The sequence below is a fragment of the Pelodiscus sinensis genome, chromosome 11 (genome assembly GCF_049634645.1).
Source record: "Pelodiscus sinensis isolate JC-2024 chromosome 11, ASM4963464v1, whole genome shotgun sequence".
In the NCBI taxonomy this organism is placed as follows: domain Eukaryota; kingdom Metazoa; phylum Chordata; order Testudines; family Trionychidae; genus Pelodiscus; species Pelodiscus sinensis.
The window spans coordinates 39,160,937-39,178,981 of NC_134721.1; the positions used below are offsets into that span (position 1 = coordinate 39,160,937).

Below are 18,045 nucleotides of genomic sequence, written 5' to 3' on the forward strand. Positions count from 1 at the left end.
TGTACTTACATCTTTTGAGATCTACTTCTGAAATGCTGATGCTGATATAAGCAAATGTTTTCATAGGGTTCCCTGGTCAATAATGAGAAGCACTTGGTTACTTTTGTATATACAATTGTTTCTTGTTTTTAAAATTGAAGCACGTGTTAAGAGAAAATAGTTGTTTTGAAATGAAAGCTGTTTTCATTACCAGTTGAAGTACAGAAAAGAATGAAATGAAAATATTACCTTGTTCATCTTTTCGAATAACAATTTCCACATCAGTAACATTTCCAAACTTGCTGAATCTTTCCTGCAGTTCAGCTTCGGAAACTGTATGGCCAAGTCCTCCAACATATAAACGTTTTAAAACTTTTATTTTCTCCATATTAAAAAGTGAAATTGTTTTATCCTTCTGTAAAAAGCAACAAAAATGAGTATTAACACTTTTCTAAGAAACTCTATCAGTCAATATGTGGTACTTCCACGAGATGGCCCTCAATCTGCACTTAACTCAGAGTGAGTCCCACAATTCATCTCACTTTTTGATCTATGAGGTTACAGCAGCTCGTTTCACCAACCTCATCAGAACGGATCCAACAGGATTTGGTCCCTCACCTTGGGGTGTTAAAATGTGTTTAATTAAGTAACAACGTAACTGCTGGGAATTTCAGCAGTTACAAGTGGGAGCAGCAAGTATCAGAGGGGTAGCCATGTTAATCTGGATCTGCAAAAGCAACAAGGAATTCTGTAGCACCTTATAGACTAACAGATGTATTGGAGCATAAGCTTTCATGGGCAAAGGCCCACTTCATCAGATGCATGTAGATGCAAGTGGGGGTGGGGGACACAGCTCCCTGGGAGCCAGTGTGTGCAGGGAGCCAGCTATGGGCATATTGTCTCCTGCCTCCCTCCCCCAAGCTCTGTGTTGTTGCCTCTGTATCAAAGGCATAGGCATAGTTAGGCATGGGCATGGAGGGGAGGGAAGGGAAGCTGCCAGCACTCTGAGAACCAGTTCCCCATACAGCACCGCATGTAACCTGGACTCACTGAGTTAACCATGTACAAAGTTACATTTCCGTATCCCTAGTAACTGCTATGGGATGTTCTCTGAGAGCTGTGACCCATGGGTGAAAGCATAGAATCATAGAGCTAGAAGAGTCCTCAGAAGGTCATAAAGTCCAGCCCCCTGCTCTAGGCAGGACCAATTCCAACTAAATCAACCCAGCCAGGGCTTTGTCAAGCTGGGACAAACACCTCTAGGGATGGAGACTCCACTACTTCCCTAGGTAACCCATTCCAGTGCTTCACCACCCTCCTAGTGAAATAGTTTTTCCTAATATCCAACCTGGACCTTTCCCACCACAACTTGAGACCATTGTTCCTTGTTCTGCCATCTGTCACTACTGACAACAGCCCCTCTCCATCCTCTTTGGAACCTCCCTTCAGGAAGTCGAAGGCTGCTATCAAATCCCCCCTCGCTGTTTCACAAGCAGTGATGAAACAGCTTATCCAGAGCAAAATATGATTTATTTAACAATCGGAATATGACACATTGAAAGAACGAGATTAAAATAACAAAAGTCCACTACAAGGGCTTCTGCTGGTCTCACTGGTAAATTGATCTCGGAGAATTTACCGGATCATTAGGTTTAAGCCTGGGATACTCAATTTGCACCTTCGGGACATGACGAGTGCAGGACCAGGGATGTTGCCGGAGCAGGGGTGGTCACTTCTGGACGCCCGGCCGCCAGCCCCCTACCCACAACCCCGCCACCTCCACGTCCCGGGCTCCCGCTGCCGCGCCGGGCACCCCGCTGCCTGCGCGCCCGAGTCCCGCTCCCCACCGTGAGCCCCGGTCAGGAACCGACACCCCCCCGAACCCCCCGTCCAGCTCGGTGGCGTCTCTACCGGGACCTTGTGAAGAGCCTCCCAACGCGGCCCCGCCCGGGCTAGAGACGGCGCCGCCCCCAGCAGCCCCGCTCGGGGGCGCACGTGGCCGGCTCGGGAGGGCAGCGATGCTGAGCCCAGTCCCACCTCGCACACACGCCTTCTCTGAGTGCGCATCTATTCGCTGTCCCCCCGCACCACTTCCCGGACACGCCTGAGAAGAACGTTCCTCGCGCCGCTGGCCCTACTACTTCCGTCAGAACGCCCCCAGCGGCTCTCTGTTTCTGGACGGCAGGGTAAAGCTTACCCCTCTCACCAGCTCGCGCAGGCGCAGGGGTGCTCGGACTAGTCCACAGGGACCAGAACGAAGGGGTGTTACTCAGGGCAGCGCCCGGCAAACAATGTAACCAGGGCTGGGGCTCGTTGCCCAGAGGCTCGAAGTTAGTATCGATCGGGCGTGTCATTGGTGCCCTGTCTGGCGCTGCGCGTGTGGCTTACAGACGGTGCAGTGGTATCGCCCGCAGCAGCTCGCGCGTTTGGGCGGGCGGTTCGAAGCATCAGCGGCCTGAGGGGAGGAGCAGCGAAGCGCGAGCCCCGGCGCTTTCATCCCCCCTTGCTTACCGGCGGGAGTCCGCGCAGCAGAAGGGCCGCCCCGGGCACTGTGGGGCGCGGCGAGCCCAGAGCCGGGGACTGCCGAGAGCGGAGAGGCGGGGCGCTCTGCCCGGGACCCGCTAGCACGGGGCAGCAGCGGCTCCTCTCGCCCCGGGAGGAATCTGACCCGGGCTTGCCGGCTCCTTCCCGCGCCTGAGGAGAAGCAGAGTCGGGTCAGTACGGGACCGCCCCGAGCCCTTCTCTGCAGCAGGAGGCGGCTGGATCCCTGAAAACGATGGGCCCGCGCAAAGGGGTCTCCCTCGGGCGTGTCTCCTCCGCCATGTGTCGCTCTGGCTCCCTGCTGGCAGCCAGGCAACTGCGTGTTTCCCTTCGGCTCCCGATCTGCGCGTCTGGGGTGTCGCTCGCTGAATACACAGTAGATCAGCTGGCGGAAGGGACCCTGAGCAGCCTGCTAGTGTCTGGGAGATGCGCATTCTAGGAGCGCGGCTTTTAGAGTTAACCACCGCAAAGCCTTTTGGGCTGTGTCTACACTGGCATGAATTTCCGGAAATGCTTAAAACAGAATACTATTCCGTTTTCAGTTTTTCCGGAAAAGGAGCGTCTACATTGGCAGGCTGCTTTTCCGGAAAAGCCCTTTTCCGGAAAAGAGCCCCGATCGCCATTTTCGCGATCGGCGCTTTTTTCTGGAAAAGACTACTGGGCTGTCTACACTGGCCCTTTTCCGGAACAGTGTTCCGGAATAAGGACTTATGCCCGAGCGGGAGCAGAATAGTTTTTCTGGAATAGCTGCTGATTTTTGTACAGTAGAGCATCGTTGCTTTTCCGGAAATTCAAGGGCCAGTGTAGACAGCTCGCAGCTTATTCCGGAAAAGCGGCTGATTTTCCAGAATAAGTGGCCCAGTGTAGACACAGCCTTAGAGTAAGGCACTTGACAGTCAATGATCCTGTTTCCTGCAAAATCTTGAGTGGAAGGCAATTCTGTGAGCGCACCTCTTGAAATCGTTTAGGGAGGGCTGTAGGTATCCGAGGCCAACCATGAAAGACAAATATTTAAACTTAATGAAACGTACATGTCGATAATTTGGGAATTTAAGCATTTAAAAAGAATCTAATTGGGGTTAGTTATCTTAAATAAACGTACATTTTATTTTCATTTACAGTGTTTTAAAGTGATGTGGTTGCACAGTTCAGTGTCAGAAGTGCATACATATATCTGAACTATATTGTGTGCTGTACACAATAAAGGAAAATCTTTCTGCTGTTTAAACATCAGCAGAGAGCTTGCACATCTGTTTTTGGAAAAGGATAACAAAACTGTTTTGTATTGTTAAACATGATGTGCCCAATTTATCTGTGGTGTGTAACTTCATTAATATCAGAATTAATTTATTCAGCGTGTGTATTACCTCTGCTCAGATGAGAAGCAAACACAGGTTGGCAGGCAACAAAAGTTTTGGTTTAGAGGTCTTGAGCTGTGTATAAGAAACACACTGTTAACAGTGCTATTAATAGATATTCAGTACATACAAGCACATATAAACAACAAAGGACTAGGTTTGAAAGGACATAATTAAAATAAAACAATTTAAAAAGTCCTATAAAAACAAATAATTTGCAATATTAATACCTAGTATTGTAATCTCCTCTACAATATTTCAAATGTATAAATTCTATTTTTTGTGTCAAGCAGCTGCCAAAATCTTTTTAGTTGAACTGAATTTTCCAGAAATTGAAACTACTTTTGTATGTGGTAGGGAAGTAAGCGACTAGTCAACTGTCCAATAAGCAAAAGCTTATTGGATAGTCAACACACTAGTCGAATAGTCACTTCTTTCCCCCCCTCCCCCACCTTGCTGCCTTCATCTCAAAAAGGCAACAAAGGGGGGGGGGGGGGAGAAGAGGCAGGGGTACTGGAGGGAGCCAGTTTCCTCCAGCTCCATGGGAGGGTAAAGGGGCATAGCGGTGGCATTTTAACTTTGAAATGTACAAGAGTCCCCTGCTGGCTCCAGGTTACATGTGATGCTTCTGCTTTGAAATGTACAAGAGCCCCAGCATGGGCTCTTGTACATTTCAAATATTGAAATGCCTTCTGGGGCTCTTGTACATTTCAAAGTGGAAGCTCCCCCTTTGGAGCCTGGGGTCAGCGGGGCTCTGTATGGTGCCTGGCATTTCAATCTCTGAAATGCACAAGAGCCCCTGCTGGTCGCACTAGTCCCATCCCCTATTTGGTTAGTTAATCAAAATTTAACATCCCTAGTATGTGGATATTGTATCTTTATTTCCTGATGCTGATTTGATGGACAAGCTATAGTAAGAGTCAAATACTGAAGTAGTATCACTGTTCAGAGACTACTTAAAGCCGTGAACTGTTCAATTCTCAATGTTGTTGCCATATTTGATTTGGGTCTTCTATCAGTTCTTACTGCTGATTTAAATATTTTGCCGTACAATAGCAAGTTAATGTTCTTAACCCCGCTTCTCTTCACTGTGTGAAATCTTGGACCTGTTGAAGTCAATCAGAAAAGTTAAATTGACTTCATTAGAGAAAGGCTTATACCTCTGGACTTGGAAATGACCATGAAATCTGTGGATTTAAATGAACTTAGCATTAAATTCAGTGGCAATTAAAAGGATTGTTGGGAGTTAACAATTATTTCCTACAAGGTTATGTACTTATTGCATTAGGTTTTATTGTCCCTTTTATGAAACATTTTGTATGAGGAAAGAACACACAAAGTAAGAACCCTCATTAGATGGTTGTCTCTTCTACAGCTTTAGTTCAGCTCATAGCATAGCATAGGTGTTGGGAAGCAATGAACAAGATTTTATTATGCTTTCAGCAGGTTGAACTGCCATTTGGTTTTTGCTTGTAAAACAAACACATAAAGACAGTACGCAACCTCGATGGAGCAGATATTAAAATGCATCTCTTCTCACAGAATGTTCCAATCTCCAATCTTAGAGCGATTCTAAGTAGGAATGTAATAGTGTGGTAGATTAACCGATGAGAACAAGTTTTTCAGTTAATGCTATAAACTACATGCATTTCCTCTCCCACCCCTTGCCAGTACATTTTTTTAGCAGGCTGGCCAGCAGCCTAGTTCAGTCCTGGCTTACGCCAGGTCCGGGACTTACCCATGCTCCGGCTCATTTAAAGTGTTTTGGGAGCCATGCAGCCTGGCTCAGTTCCAGCTCGTGCCAGATCCAGGAGTTCAGCCCCCACTGGAAAGGGGCTGCTGCCACCCCACTCAGGGTGGCAGGGTCGCAAGGGGAGCTGATTTTTAAACCAGCATGCCATGCAATAGGGCAGAATGGCAGGGGGCTTTTCTGGCATGGGGCCGGAGCACACTGGCTACCAGCCCTGTGGGGACTATAGAATAGTTGAGTAACCAATAAGAATTCATGAGGCTTATCGAGTACTCAATTAATCAATATTAACATCCCTAATTCTAAGATGGGATTCTATGGCATCTTCAGGCAATCTGTTCCCATTTCTGATAGCACAATAGAATTTTCCCCTTTCCTATGTACCTGATCTTATGCCTGTTGAAGTCAATAGCAAAATTCCCATTAATTTCAGTTGTTCAGGACCAGTATGTTGGTACTCATTTGTTTTCCTCTAAACTGGGGTGGGGAACATAAGGTCCAAGAGCTGGATGTGGCCCTCAGCTTGCCTGGATCCGGATCCTGACACTCAGGCCTGCCCCCAGCATTGGGGATCCTGTGCTAGTACTCTAGCCCCACCACCATTTCCCTGCAGAGCTGGACCACACAAAATCTACTAGGCTGGGCCTCCCTAGGCTCTGGTTTGCTAGGGGAACGTGGGGAGTGTCTATCTCCCCAAAGGTCATGTCAGGTTGTTTTTTTCCTTTTTGCTTCTCACTTGTGTGTGACCCCTACTAACTTTTTTCTATGGGTCAGCATCCCCTGACCCTAAAAGGTTCCCTGCCCCCTGCTCTAAACCCTATAGTAGAGGGGATTGTATGGCCCAGTGTCCACAATTCCTTAGATTTTATTATTTTGTAGCTAGTTTATCATTAACATTTTTCACGTATGTATTAATGAAAAACTCTAATCGAAAATATTTAGTTTTCAGAACTGGTAAGCTCTGTGAGCTGAATTATGTAACTTTTTAAAAGGGGAGAGGGAGACTAATATTGTAATGGTATGTATTATCATAATTTCGAATCAATAAATAGAACAAACATTAATAGTATTAAATTGAATATACATTAAAAATTGTTTTTATTATTTCATTTTAGTAACATTGCATCTGAGAAATGGAAAATGACATTTATCAAGTTTATGAAGATGAAATTCATTCTCTGGAAGAAGAAATTGAAATGCTAACTCAAAAGTTTGAAAATAATGAACAAGAATCTACGTTTTATTCTGATGAAGAGATACAAGTATCAGGGTATGCATTTTATATGTTCAGTTTTATCGTGGTTTATTGAATTTATGTTTAGCATTGTTGTTTAGGTTTAAATGTTCATCCACATTAATGTTGTTTTATAAATAAAACCTTTTAACAATACATGCATCAGAAGTATTGATTTAGTTGTGGCTAAAATGTAGCCTTCAGAAGTTTACAATGTGGCTTGAAGCTATCTACTTTAAAATAGAGGTACAACCTGAGGAGGTTGCAGATTCTATCATGCACTACTCTGTTGTGTACACTCTGTTGCATGCTGCATCTTTATATTAAAGCTGAGGCTAATAGATTTCTATATCAAATTTGATGTGGCTGTTGGGAATCTAACAAGTTGTTAATACTTTAAAAGTTGTCTCTGTGTCCTTGTGATTGCTAATCAATCTTTTCAATTCTAGAAAATCACACCAAGGAGATTCTAAATGGCATGAATCTCCACCAGATCTGAAACCTGAACTTGAATGTTTAAAATCTGACCTTTCTTTTTTAATGAAATTTACTGGCATTTGGTTCACAAACTACTCCAAGGAAACAGTGGAAAAAAGTAAGCATTTGTGTGGATGTTAGTAACATTATTGCTGCATTTTATCACAGTTTGCAGTTGCAGACTATAATTCAGAATTCAACATTTGCAGAAAGAAATGTGTGCTCTGAAATGACAAAACACTAACACAGTAATATCTGGTAAATGGGATTTTGTGATGTTTATACATGCTGCCAAATAATTCTTGGTTTTCCTCTCAATGTCACTGCAAGGTTATAACAGAAGACAAAATGTTGCCAATGTATATGTAGCTGGACATATGCTAAAGATCTGATCTGAATTTCTAATCTCTTTGTAGTAATAGAGTTTCACTTAAATGGTTAATTGAATGATTTATATTGGGTGACATATATTGCTCACTCTTCAAGTTTCTAGCTTAATATTGTTTTTGTTAAAGGAGAGATGGAATAATTATTGAATATGATCAGAAATCTAAAATATTTTTAACCTACTTCTATTATAGCTGGAAACAAAATTATACAGAAGCACAGATTATCAGGAAATTGCTGTTCACTGCCTTTTCAGATGGAATTTCAACTTCTAGAAATACAGGTAATGACAAGATATTTATACTGGGCGGGGCGGGAAGATCCAAATGGTTATAGATGTGTATTTGCCATGAGAGAAGAAAAACTGATCTTGGAATTGGTACTGTCACAGTTTTGGCTGAGGGTCCCTTGTTGACATCTGTTTTAAGTGGGTCCACCTTTGGCTCCTATATGTATCAAACCTAGTTGGAGCTGTACAAAGTCTAATCACTGCTTCCATTTGTGGTGGAAGATGGGGTGAGGAACCTTTTTTGGGTCAGGGACCACTGACTCACTGAAAGAAAAATCAGTTGGGGGCCGCACACAAGTGAGAAGCCGGTGCTTGACTGAGAAGGAGAAAGACACTCCCCGCGTTCCCCTTGCATCCCCCTTGAGTCTAGGGGGCCCTGCCTAGTAGACTTTGTGTGCTCCAGACCTGTGGATAATCAATTGAAAATCAATCAATTTGCTGCCACTGCCTCAGGCATCAGTTCACCTTCTCTGCTTGTGGCATTTGATAGTTTAGTCTCCTATGAGATGTAATACTTGGGTCTAATTTTGGTTGCTGGATTTAGTATGCAGATGCTGGGTGGTGGTATGGCCTGTAATATACAGGAGGTCAGGTAGATGCTCTGGTGATTCTTTCTGTACTTAAATAAACTCTATACTTATTTTTCCAAACTTTTGGCATATTATATCATTGTTTGTTACTGTCTTCAGTGACAGTAATAGTATATAAGTGCCATTAACATTAATCAAGTATAAGCGCACACATAGTTTTTTTTTTCCCTTATGATGTTTTCTTTAGAGAGTTACACTATTGTAATTATAGAAAACTCAGTGTGTTTATTTCTCTAAGCATTAGATATCAGACAAGGAGTTATTGTTTTGGCATTTTTTGCTGTTGTATTTTTGCTGATGCTCCCATGGCTTTATTTTTTGCTGAGTACTTACAGTTATTTTCACTTAATAAACATAGCTATGAACATATACAAGAAATATTGTTTAAGGCTACTTGAAGAAAAATACTAATTAGTTTTGAAAGATTCAGTCAAAAATAATTATAAGGAATTGAGTTTTGATAATTTGGAACATGGAAGAAAAAATGAAAGTTCATTAAATAGAAAACTAGTCACTCAGTTTTCCGTGAGATGAAGAGTGATTATGCCACAATGTGGTTGTGAGGAAATGGTTTCTTACGAAGTCCTGATGTATACTTACATGAAGTAGTAACAAATACCTAGTCTTTTTGATGCACTTTTGAAACCAGCATAGTATATACAGATTCTGTAGAATCAAAGCTTTCGTTAAAAAGAAAAATAAGGATTTAGCATTCATGTTTACAAGTTACGTTTTCAACTGCAAAGTGAGAATAACTGATGCACACTAGTGTTGTCCTCAGTAGGGATGTAAGCGACTAGTTGACTGTCCGATAAGCATAAGATTATCGAATAGTCGAGTAAGTTACTTGACTAGTTGCTTTTGCCCCCCCCCCCCCGCACTGCCTCTATCAGAGAGGCAGCAAGGCAGGGGAGCAGGAGCCAGTGCTGGGGGGTAGGTGGCTTAAAAGCCAGTTACCTTGATGACCTCTTGAGATCTCTTCCAGTTGTATGATACCTCCAGCACCATCTTAGTGGAGGACAGGGGAGGAAGAGGCACAGTGGGGCAACAGTGTGAGTGGGGCCTGAAGCAGTCCTCGCTTGTGCCATTTCTCCTATGTGTCTCTACCTCCCTGCCCCTGTGGCAGCAAGGATGGGGAACAGGAGCTGGTACTGGAGGATAGGAGGGATAAGAGAGGCTGCTGCGAAGTAGCCCCTGTCTGCACGGGTCCCAGAGGGGAGCTGATGCTCCCTGTGTCTAGAGGCTGCTTGCTGCTGCCAAACAGCCCCCGTTCGGGGCAGTCAGGGCTGCTCCATCAGTAGCCCTTGTCCTCAGCCAGCCCTGGCTGCTGTGAACAGCTGTTTGCAGTGGACATGGCTGTCCACAGCAAACAGGGGCTGCTGGACTCAGTGCAAACCAGGACCGAGCAGTTCCAGCTAACACTGGTCCGGGATGCTGCGCCTCAACATTTTAAATGCAGAGCCGCAGCATGGCTGACTCCCAGAGCTGGAATGAGTCAGGACTGCTCTCCTCTCCTATCGACTAACCGTATAGTGGATAAAAATTGTATTGACCATATGATTAGCTAGGTAACTGTAATTTAACATCCTTATTCCTCAGTTTGCAGACCATGTGAAATGATACTGTATGTCAAGATCTTCTTTGCCCCCGTTAGTTTCCTTAGAATATTGCACAATAATGATTTACATGTTGTTAATGATTTAACTGCCATTTATTCTGTCAGATGAGATGGGGAAGTGATGGATGAGAATGAAGCACACCAGGAGGGAGGGAGAGGGAGAGTGAGTGCTAGGAAAAAAAGTAATAGAGATGTAGCCGTGTTAGTCTGGTCTCAACAGTGTCCGTCTTCTATGTATATTGGACAGACTTATCAGACTCTTCACCAAAGAATTAATGCCCACAAATCAGACAGACAGTTTCACAAAGGAAAAACAGTTTCTTGTCATTTCAACCAGACTGGGCATTGTCTCAACGACCTCACTACATGTATCTTACTACAAAGAGACTTTAACACCAGACTACAAAGGAAAACCTCAGAACTGTCATTCATGTTTCAATTTGACACTTTAGGAATGGGCCTTAACAAAGATGCTAACTACCTTACCCATTACAAAGATAGCTTTCCCAATTATCACCCCTAATATCATTATTTCATAGACACTACCTCCCCCCTCCCTCTGTTCTAAAATCTGATTTGTCAATTTTATATGTGTTCACATTTTTTTGATTGTATCCCTTTGATATATATGGTCATGCCAATTTTCTTCCACAATTTGATCTTAGGAAGTGGGTCTGGCCCACAAAAGCTCAGCACCTTAATAAACCATCTTGTTAGTCTTTAAAGTGCTGCATAGTCCTGTCTTTTGTTTCAGGAAAAAGAAAGATATTCAAGACAAAATAGCTGTGGTTCTGAACAGAAAGTATTTTCCCACTGAACAAATGCTGAATGCTGTTGAACAAAGAATAATAAATATCCGAAAGTTGAATCGCCATATAAAGACTGTATTCTGCTTTTGATGTTTGATCAATCATTCCATGGATATCACTGGATTATGAATTTATAGTAAAGTGTAATCCTAAATTTTTGAAGTAGCATATGAGTTTATAAATGAGTTAGGACTCCCAAATTCATGATACGATTTTTTTTAAATTGGGTTCTCTTTATTTTTCTTTCTGTTTCTTAATCTTTAGAATGTACTTGTTCTGTTTTAAGCTTGCCTCCTCAGCCATGAAAATTATAAGCTTAACTTTATTCAGGTGTGGGGAACCTTTTTCGGGTCGGGGCCACTGACTCACAGAAAAATCAGTCAAGGGCCACACACAAGTGAGAAGCCCCCAGACATGAAGTTCCTCACCTCTGAAAAAGAAAGCAGATATTTTCATTTAACCCTAGAAGTTCAAGATTTATACCTCTAAGAAAAATATCATGGAAGTCATGACAAAATCATAAAAGTTAGCAACACTATATATGTCTCCCTCCAAAAATGGGTATGACCTAGTGCCTTAATGGGTAGAAAAACTCAGAATGTATATAATCTCAGAGTAAATTTAAGAAAAAATGTGCACATATTTTGTAACATAACTCTGCATATTAATGAGATGTTATTAATCAGGTTCTGCTGGAAAGGCATATATTAATCTCCTGACACTTGGCTAGGCCTGAGCAATGCCTTATTCACCCTAAATTAAAAGCAAATATGTTTGCAGAATTTAAGAAAGTGCATCTAATTGTTCTTGAGCTACAGATAATTAAAATCTGATTAGAAACGTATTGTCTAACATTTTCCGCTTAGTTCAAAAATAGCTTGGTTTGCCCTCTTCAGACTTCAGGTATCAGCAGATCATGACCTTAATTCTGCAAGCACCAATCACGTGTGTAACTGTACTATAAATGTAGGACAATCCTACAAAACTACTCAGCTGAGCAGTCATCACTTGTGCAAAAAGACTCATTGAAGTCAACCGCACTATTCACCTTCGTTTCTTTCTACAGAATCTTCATCTCATTTATGAATTATGAAGTTGACATATTGAAGTGAAGGTTGACATTTCCAGTTAATAGTACAATAAACAAAAATCCACGTTGATTGTGCACTAAACTATTTAAATCTATGCCATTAGATGGCAGTATTTCACTATTTACTGGCTGATAATTCAATTTAAAAACTTCAGAGAGGTAGCCGATTTAGGGTACATCTAGACTACAGGCTTTTGTTGACAAAGGCTTTGTCGACAAAGAGCGTCTAGACTACAGCCAGTTCTGTTGACAAAGGAAGCTGCTTTGTTGACAGAGAATCTAGATGCTCTCCTTTGAAAAAGCACAGTGTGGATGCAATAGCGCCTTTTGTTGACAGAACTCTGTTGACAAAAGGCGTTATTCCTCGTAGATTGAGGTTTACTGCCGTCGACAAAACTGCCATGTTCTGTCGACTTACTGTCGACAGAACTCTGCTGTAGTGTAGACGCAGGTATAGTTTTGTCGACAAAAGTCCACTTTTGTCGACAAAACCCTGTAGTCTAGACACACCAGTCTGTAACAAGAAAAACTTAAAAAACAACAAATAGACTAGTAGCATCTTAAAGACTAACAAAACATGTAGATGGTGTCATGAGCTTTTGTGGTCATCTGAAGAAGTGGGTTGTGCCTATGAAAGCTCACGATACCAATTGAATTTAAATTTGGAATGTAAAAATTTGTTCAGAATTATAACTGTAACCGCTAAAAAACCTAGCGGTTACATGTGCTATGGACTCTGCAGTATAAAGCTTAAATAAGTTTTATACTGCATAGCCCACAGTGAAGCTTATCCAGGAACAGGGCCAGCAGGGGCTGCTGTCAGCCCTGCTTCCAGGGAGGTAGCTTTGCTGCCACAGCGAAGCCGCCTCCCTAGGGCCTGCTCCCTAGGAGGCTTTGCTGCAGGCTCTGCAGTCAGCTCCTTGTGAAAAGCAAGGAGCCAGAGTGTAATCTGCAGCAGGAGGTTGGGCATGCAGGGGCTGTTTTGGTGGTTCCTGTGGGCTGGAGCAGTCTCCTGCTTGCGGCAGGCAGGGAGCAACATCAGCCCCTGCCAGTTAACAGGAAGTGGCTTACAGGTTAACGGATAAACCATTTACATCCCTCATTTCAATTCCTTTTTTTAATTTGAGAAATTTCTATTTTATTTTGTTCAAGAAGTGACCCAACAAAACAAACCAACCAACCCTGTGTCACAATTATAATTTAAAATGCTAGCAAAGAAAGAGAAGTGAGTAGCTTTCTGGCTTCATTTCTTCCCCCCCCTTCCTTTCTTTTGCATTATACATTTTAAGTTTCTGATATTTCATGTCTTTAGAAATATGGAGCGATATAGAAGAAATTTTGTGACATGTCACTGGACATGTCACAAAATGCAAAGAAGGTACCAATGAGATTGCTGTAGCTATTTTTAGCACTCAGCGTGTGGTTTAAGAATCAGACGTGCCATCCAAAATCGGAGAGGAACAAGATGTTGAGCATGCTTTCAGAAATTTTAAAGAGCAACACCCTGATGTGGGAATCTGAACCACCAAAAAAGAAAATCGCTCATCTGCTGGTGGTATTTGACTTATGATGATGAAAATGAACATGAGTTGGTAGGCTTTGCTTTTGATTGTCATCAAGCAGAACCCATCATCAGAATGGGCTCATGTGCTCTGGAATGACAGTTGAAGCATGAATGACTCTTTATTGCCTCTGTCTCATAAATATCTTGCAGTGATGGCTACTGCAATACCACGTGAACACTTATTTTTACTTTCATATGATGTAAACAGGAAATGGGCAGCATTATCTCCTGCAAATTGTAACCAAACTTGTTTGTCTGAACAATTGGCTGAATAAGAAGTAGGTCCGAGTGAAGTTGTAGACTCTAAAAATTTACATGATTTTATTTTTGAAGTGTTGTTATTTTGTACATAAACTTATAAATGTAAAACTAACTTTCATGATAAAGAGAGCTGGTAGGTAAGGTCCCATGGGAAGCAAGACTAAGAGGAAAAACAACTGAAGAGAGTTGGCAGTTTTTTAAAGGGACGTTATTAAGGGCCTGAAAGCAAACTATTCCACTGCGTAGGAAAAATAGGAAGTATGTCAGGTGATCACTGTGGATCAACCAGGAGATCATATATGATCTGAAAATAAAAAAGGAGTAATATAAACAGTGGAAACTACGTCCAGTTACAAAGGATTAGTATATAAGCAAACAACACAAGTATGCAAGGGCAAGATGTGAGAGGCAAAAGTACAAAATGAGCTCCATCTAGCTAGAAATATAAAGGGTAACAAGAAGACATTCTACAAATATATTAGAAGCAAGAGGAAGACAAAAGACAAGGTAGGCCCATTGCTTAGTGAAGAGGGAGAAACAATAACAGGAAGCTTGGAAATGGCAGAGGTGCTTAATGATTTTTGATTTTCACCAAGAAGTTTGATGATGGAATGCCTAACATAGTCAAAGCTAGTGGTTCTAATGTTAATGGGGTAGGTTTAGAAGTTAAAATTAAAAAAAGGTAAAAATTACTTAGAAAAGTTAGATTTCTGGCAAGTCACCAGGGCCTGATGAAATACTCAAGGAATTGCTAAAGGCCTCCTCTATCTATCATTTTATGAAAAGTAATGGAAGTTGGAGAGATTCCAGAAGTCTGGAAAAGGGAAAATATAGTGCCTATCTATAAAAAGAGAAATAAGAACAACACAGGACATTACAGATCAGTTTAACTTCTGTGCAAGGGAAGATAATGGGGAAAGTAACTAAGGAATTCATCTGCAAACATCTGGAAGATAATACAGTGATGCGTTACAGCCAGCATGGATTTGTAAAGAACAAATCATGTCAAACCAATCTGATAGCTTTCTTTGATAGGATATTAATCCTTGTGGATAAGGGAGACGCGGTGGATGTGGTATACTTAGACTTCAGTAAGGCATTTGACACAGTCTCACATGGCCTTCTTATCAATAAACTAGGGAAGTGCAGCCTAGATGGGGTTAATGTAAGGTGGGTGCATAACAGTCTGGATAACCATTCTCAGAGTAATTATTATTGGTTCACATTCATGCTGGAATGTTTACACGGTTCTTTCTAAAAAGTTTTTTTTCTTGAAAGAACTGCATCTAGACTACTTTCTTTTTTGAAAGTGCTAGCTTTGAAATGTATGAGAGTCCCCAGCTGGGGCTCTTGTGCATTTCAAAGGGGCAGTGCAAGATGAAGCCCATGATCATCTGGGGCCTCAGAATCCCCTGCTGACCCTGGGCTCCATGCTGTGCTGCTGATTTGAAATGCCATGCGGAGCCAGGTTCAACTGGAGACTCTCCAGCTGATCTTGGTTCTGTGGGAATGCTGCGCTGGAGTCCAGGATCAGCTGGGGAGTCCCCAACTGACCCCAGGCTCCATGTGCGGCAGCACCGCACAGCTGAGCCCAGAAGCACCTCGGTGTTTCAAAGGGGCAGCCGCACAACTGATCCCTGGCTTAGCTGTTCAGGCTGCCCCTTTGAAGTACCCTGTCTTTCCTCCCCCTTTGCTGCCTCTATCTGATAGAGGCAGCAATGTGGGGAATTGACTAGTCGACTAGTTCTTAACATCCCTAGTGAGCCCTGTACACTTAGTATTCTGTGTCGTAATTGAAATAATATATTTGAAAATATGAAAAAAATTCAAGATATTTAAAAAAATAATAATCTATTATTCAACAACACAATTGTGATTTATTGTGATTAATTTTTAAAATCTCTTGACAGCTCTAAAAAAAATCTATTTTTTCACAATGAAAGGAAATGTTCTGTTGTGTTTTTGGTATATGGGAAGTTCTGTGAAAATATTTTACAAACTTCTATTTGGCTACCTCAACAGTATATAAGAATTTTTGCATGCAAACAACACTTTCTTTAACAAAGAATTGTTTAGAATTTTCAAACTAATGGAGGAATAATGGTTGTCTTGCAAATAAGGCAAAGATGAGATGTTATGAGATGAGGATAATCTCTGAGCCATGTCTACACTACGAGATTAGGTCAAGTGTATTAAAGTCAATTGTTAGTATCTGATTTTGTAAAGTTGAAGGTGAATACCTCACTGTGCACAAGAGTTCATCGTAGTTCATCCCCAGGGATGCACTGTGGGTAGCTATCCCACAGTTCCTGACGCCCCTTTGCATTCTAGGTACCCAGTGCTTGATGGAACAAAAACAGTGCAGTGGTTCATATCGTCAGTCATGCATTCCATAGTGCATTTCTCCCGCCCCCCCCCCCCCCGCCCTCACTTGAAAGTCTTGGCAAAAAAAAGTTTTTGTGCCCATTATCCCTTGATTATCCAGGCAGATGACATTGCAGGGTAAGCATGGATCACTGAAGTCAATGGAGTCTGTATGATTGCAAGGCTCTGCCCATATTTCTGAATGCAGGTTTGGATTCTAAGTCCACAATTTTAACACTTGGAAATTTTGCCATAACTTCTTTCCTTAGGCTCTCCACCAGTAAAATTAGGATGATAAATGTTTTATTTCATAGGAAATTGGTGTTAAGAGACAGATTTACTGATATGCTTACGGCATATCTAATCCCACTGCTACTATTTCCCCCAAAACAAAACTCCCAAACTCCTTTTTGCGGAATGCCCAGTTACTAATGAATAGACCAGAATATGTTAGGATTTGTTTCTTCCCCTGTTTTGGGTATACATTCAATGGCCAAACCACAGATTTCATCAGATTCCTTTCACATTGCAACTTAATGAGTTCAGTTTTTTGTTTGTATTTTCCCAAGTTCTTGAATAAAATCAGAACATTTTACAACAGCAAAGGGGTTATACTTCTGTATCTAATTTTTGTTAAGCCTGTACTGGTGCTATAAGTCACTAACCATGGAGTTCCAAGTGTAAAAGTGGAGATCCTTTACAGAAAGATTAAGTTTTATGTAAAAATACCATGAGATTCTGCCACATTATACTTAACCTCTCTCCAAGTACATAAGCAATTTTAGCTTTATACTAACTTTAAACTCTACCACATCAAATCTAAAGAATATCAATTAATTAAAAATTGCCTTTTTCCAGAGGATTTTTTTTCCTTTTTAATTTTTTACACTGGACAGCTGGCATCTGGACCGATGGCATCAGGACATGTTAGTGTCAGTTTCCTAGAATACTAGTTTTCCATAAGGATGCAATTGTTTACATCCAGTAACTCTGGTAGGAGCTTGTTTGTAGCTCTGCCCAGGTCTGAGCTATTTGCTGTTATGTTTTAATTGATGTTCTTTCCTTATGGTGCTTGTTCAGCTGCCTGAATTTTTACAGTATCTTGGCAAGCTTACTCCAATTCTAGTCATGGCAACATTAGCAATGTCCCTGTCCAAGCAATGCTAGAAGATGGCATGGTATGTTTTCATTTGACTCCGCATTCCCATTACATTTGTTTCCTTTATCTTACCTTCCCATGACTTCATAGGGATTAGTATAGGAAAAACAGAACTGCATTCACCAGTGTAGTGAGAACTATTAATACTCCGTGATGTGGTCTGCCTTCGAATCTTTCCACTGTCTTTTCCCAAGCTAATGACTTTGGCATATTTTAAATCATGTAATAGAAAGAATTTTATTTTCTATGGTCTCCAATTTTTCTATTTGAACCTACTTTCTCACTCTGTTTTTGTGAAAGCTAAAATTGCAGACATTGTTTGAGATTTTAATTTGGAATGTATGTTAACCACACTTTTTCTGCAAATTTGTACGCACTTGTAATTCTTGAGAAGTAAAATGTAATTGAGGCAAAATGGATGTAATAAAATACAAAACAAATTGAAGAAATATAAACAAGGCAAACTATAGAAAAAACACATTTTCTTATTCCTTTCTTTAGATCACATTACATTTGTCATTCAAACACTGAATAAAATAATAGTTTTGTTTCTTAGTGATGGAGTTCTTCAGCAA

The 18,045-nt window shown here is 41.6% G+C and overlaps 2 protein-coding genes across 13 annotated transcripts in view; one reads left to right on the top strand and one right to left on the bottom strand.

Annotated features, from left to right (window-relative positions):
- Positions 1-2,618, bottom strand: part of NOL8 (nucleolar protein 8) — a 28,795-nt gene extending 26,177 nt beyond the window's left edge. The window contains exons 1-3 of one of the 9 annotated variants that reach the window (XM_075939701.1): positions 2,491-2,618; positions 229-394; positions 10-72 (exon numbers count right to left, since the gene is read on the bottom strand). In XM_075939701.1, coding sequence (XP_075795816.1) covers positions 10-72; positions 229-367 — 202 coding nt within the window. In that variant the 5' untranslated portion in view covers positions 368-394; positions 2,491-2,618. The other 8 variants (XM_075939698.1, XM_075939697.1, XM_075939696.1 and 5 more) reach the window with 8 other exon arrangements.
- CENPP (centromere protein P) overlaps positions 2,147-18,045 on the top strand; it is a 296,833-nt gene continuing 280,934 nt past the window's right edge. For 2 of the 4 annotated variants that reach the window (XM_075939713.1, XM_075939715.1), the window contains exons 1-4: positions 2,554-2,693; positions 6,744-6,898; positions 7,312-7,457; positions 7,921-8,009. In XM_075939713.1, the coding sequence (XP_075795828.1) occupies positions 6,762-6,898; positions 7,312-7,457; positions 7,921-8,009 (372 nt within the window). In that variant the 5' untranslated portion in view covers positions 2,554-2,693; positions 6,744-6,761. The other 2 variants (XM_075939714.1, XM_006127564.4) reach the window with 2 other exon arrangements.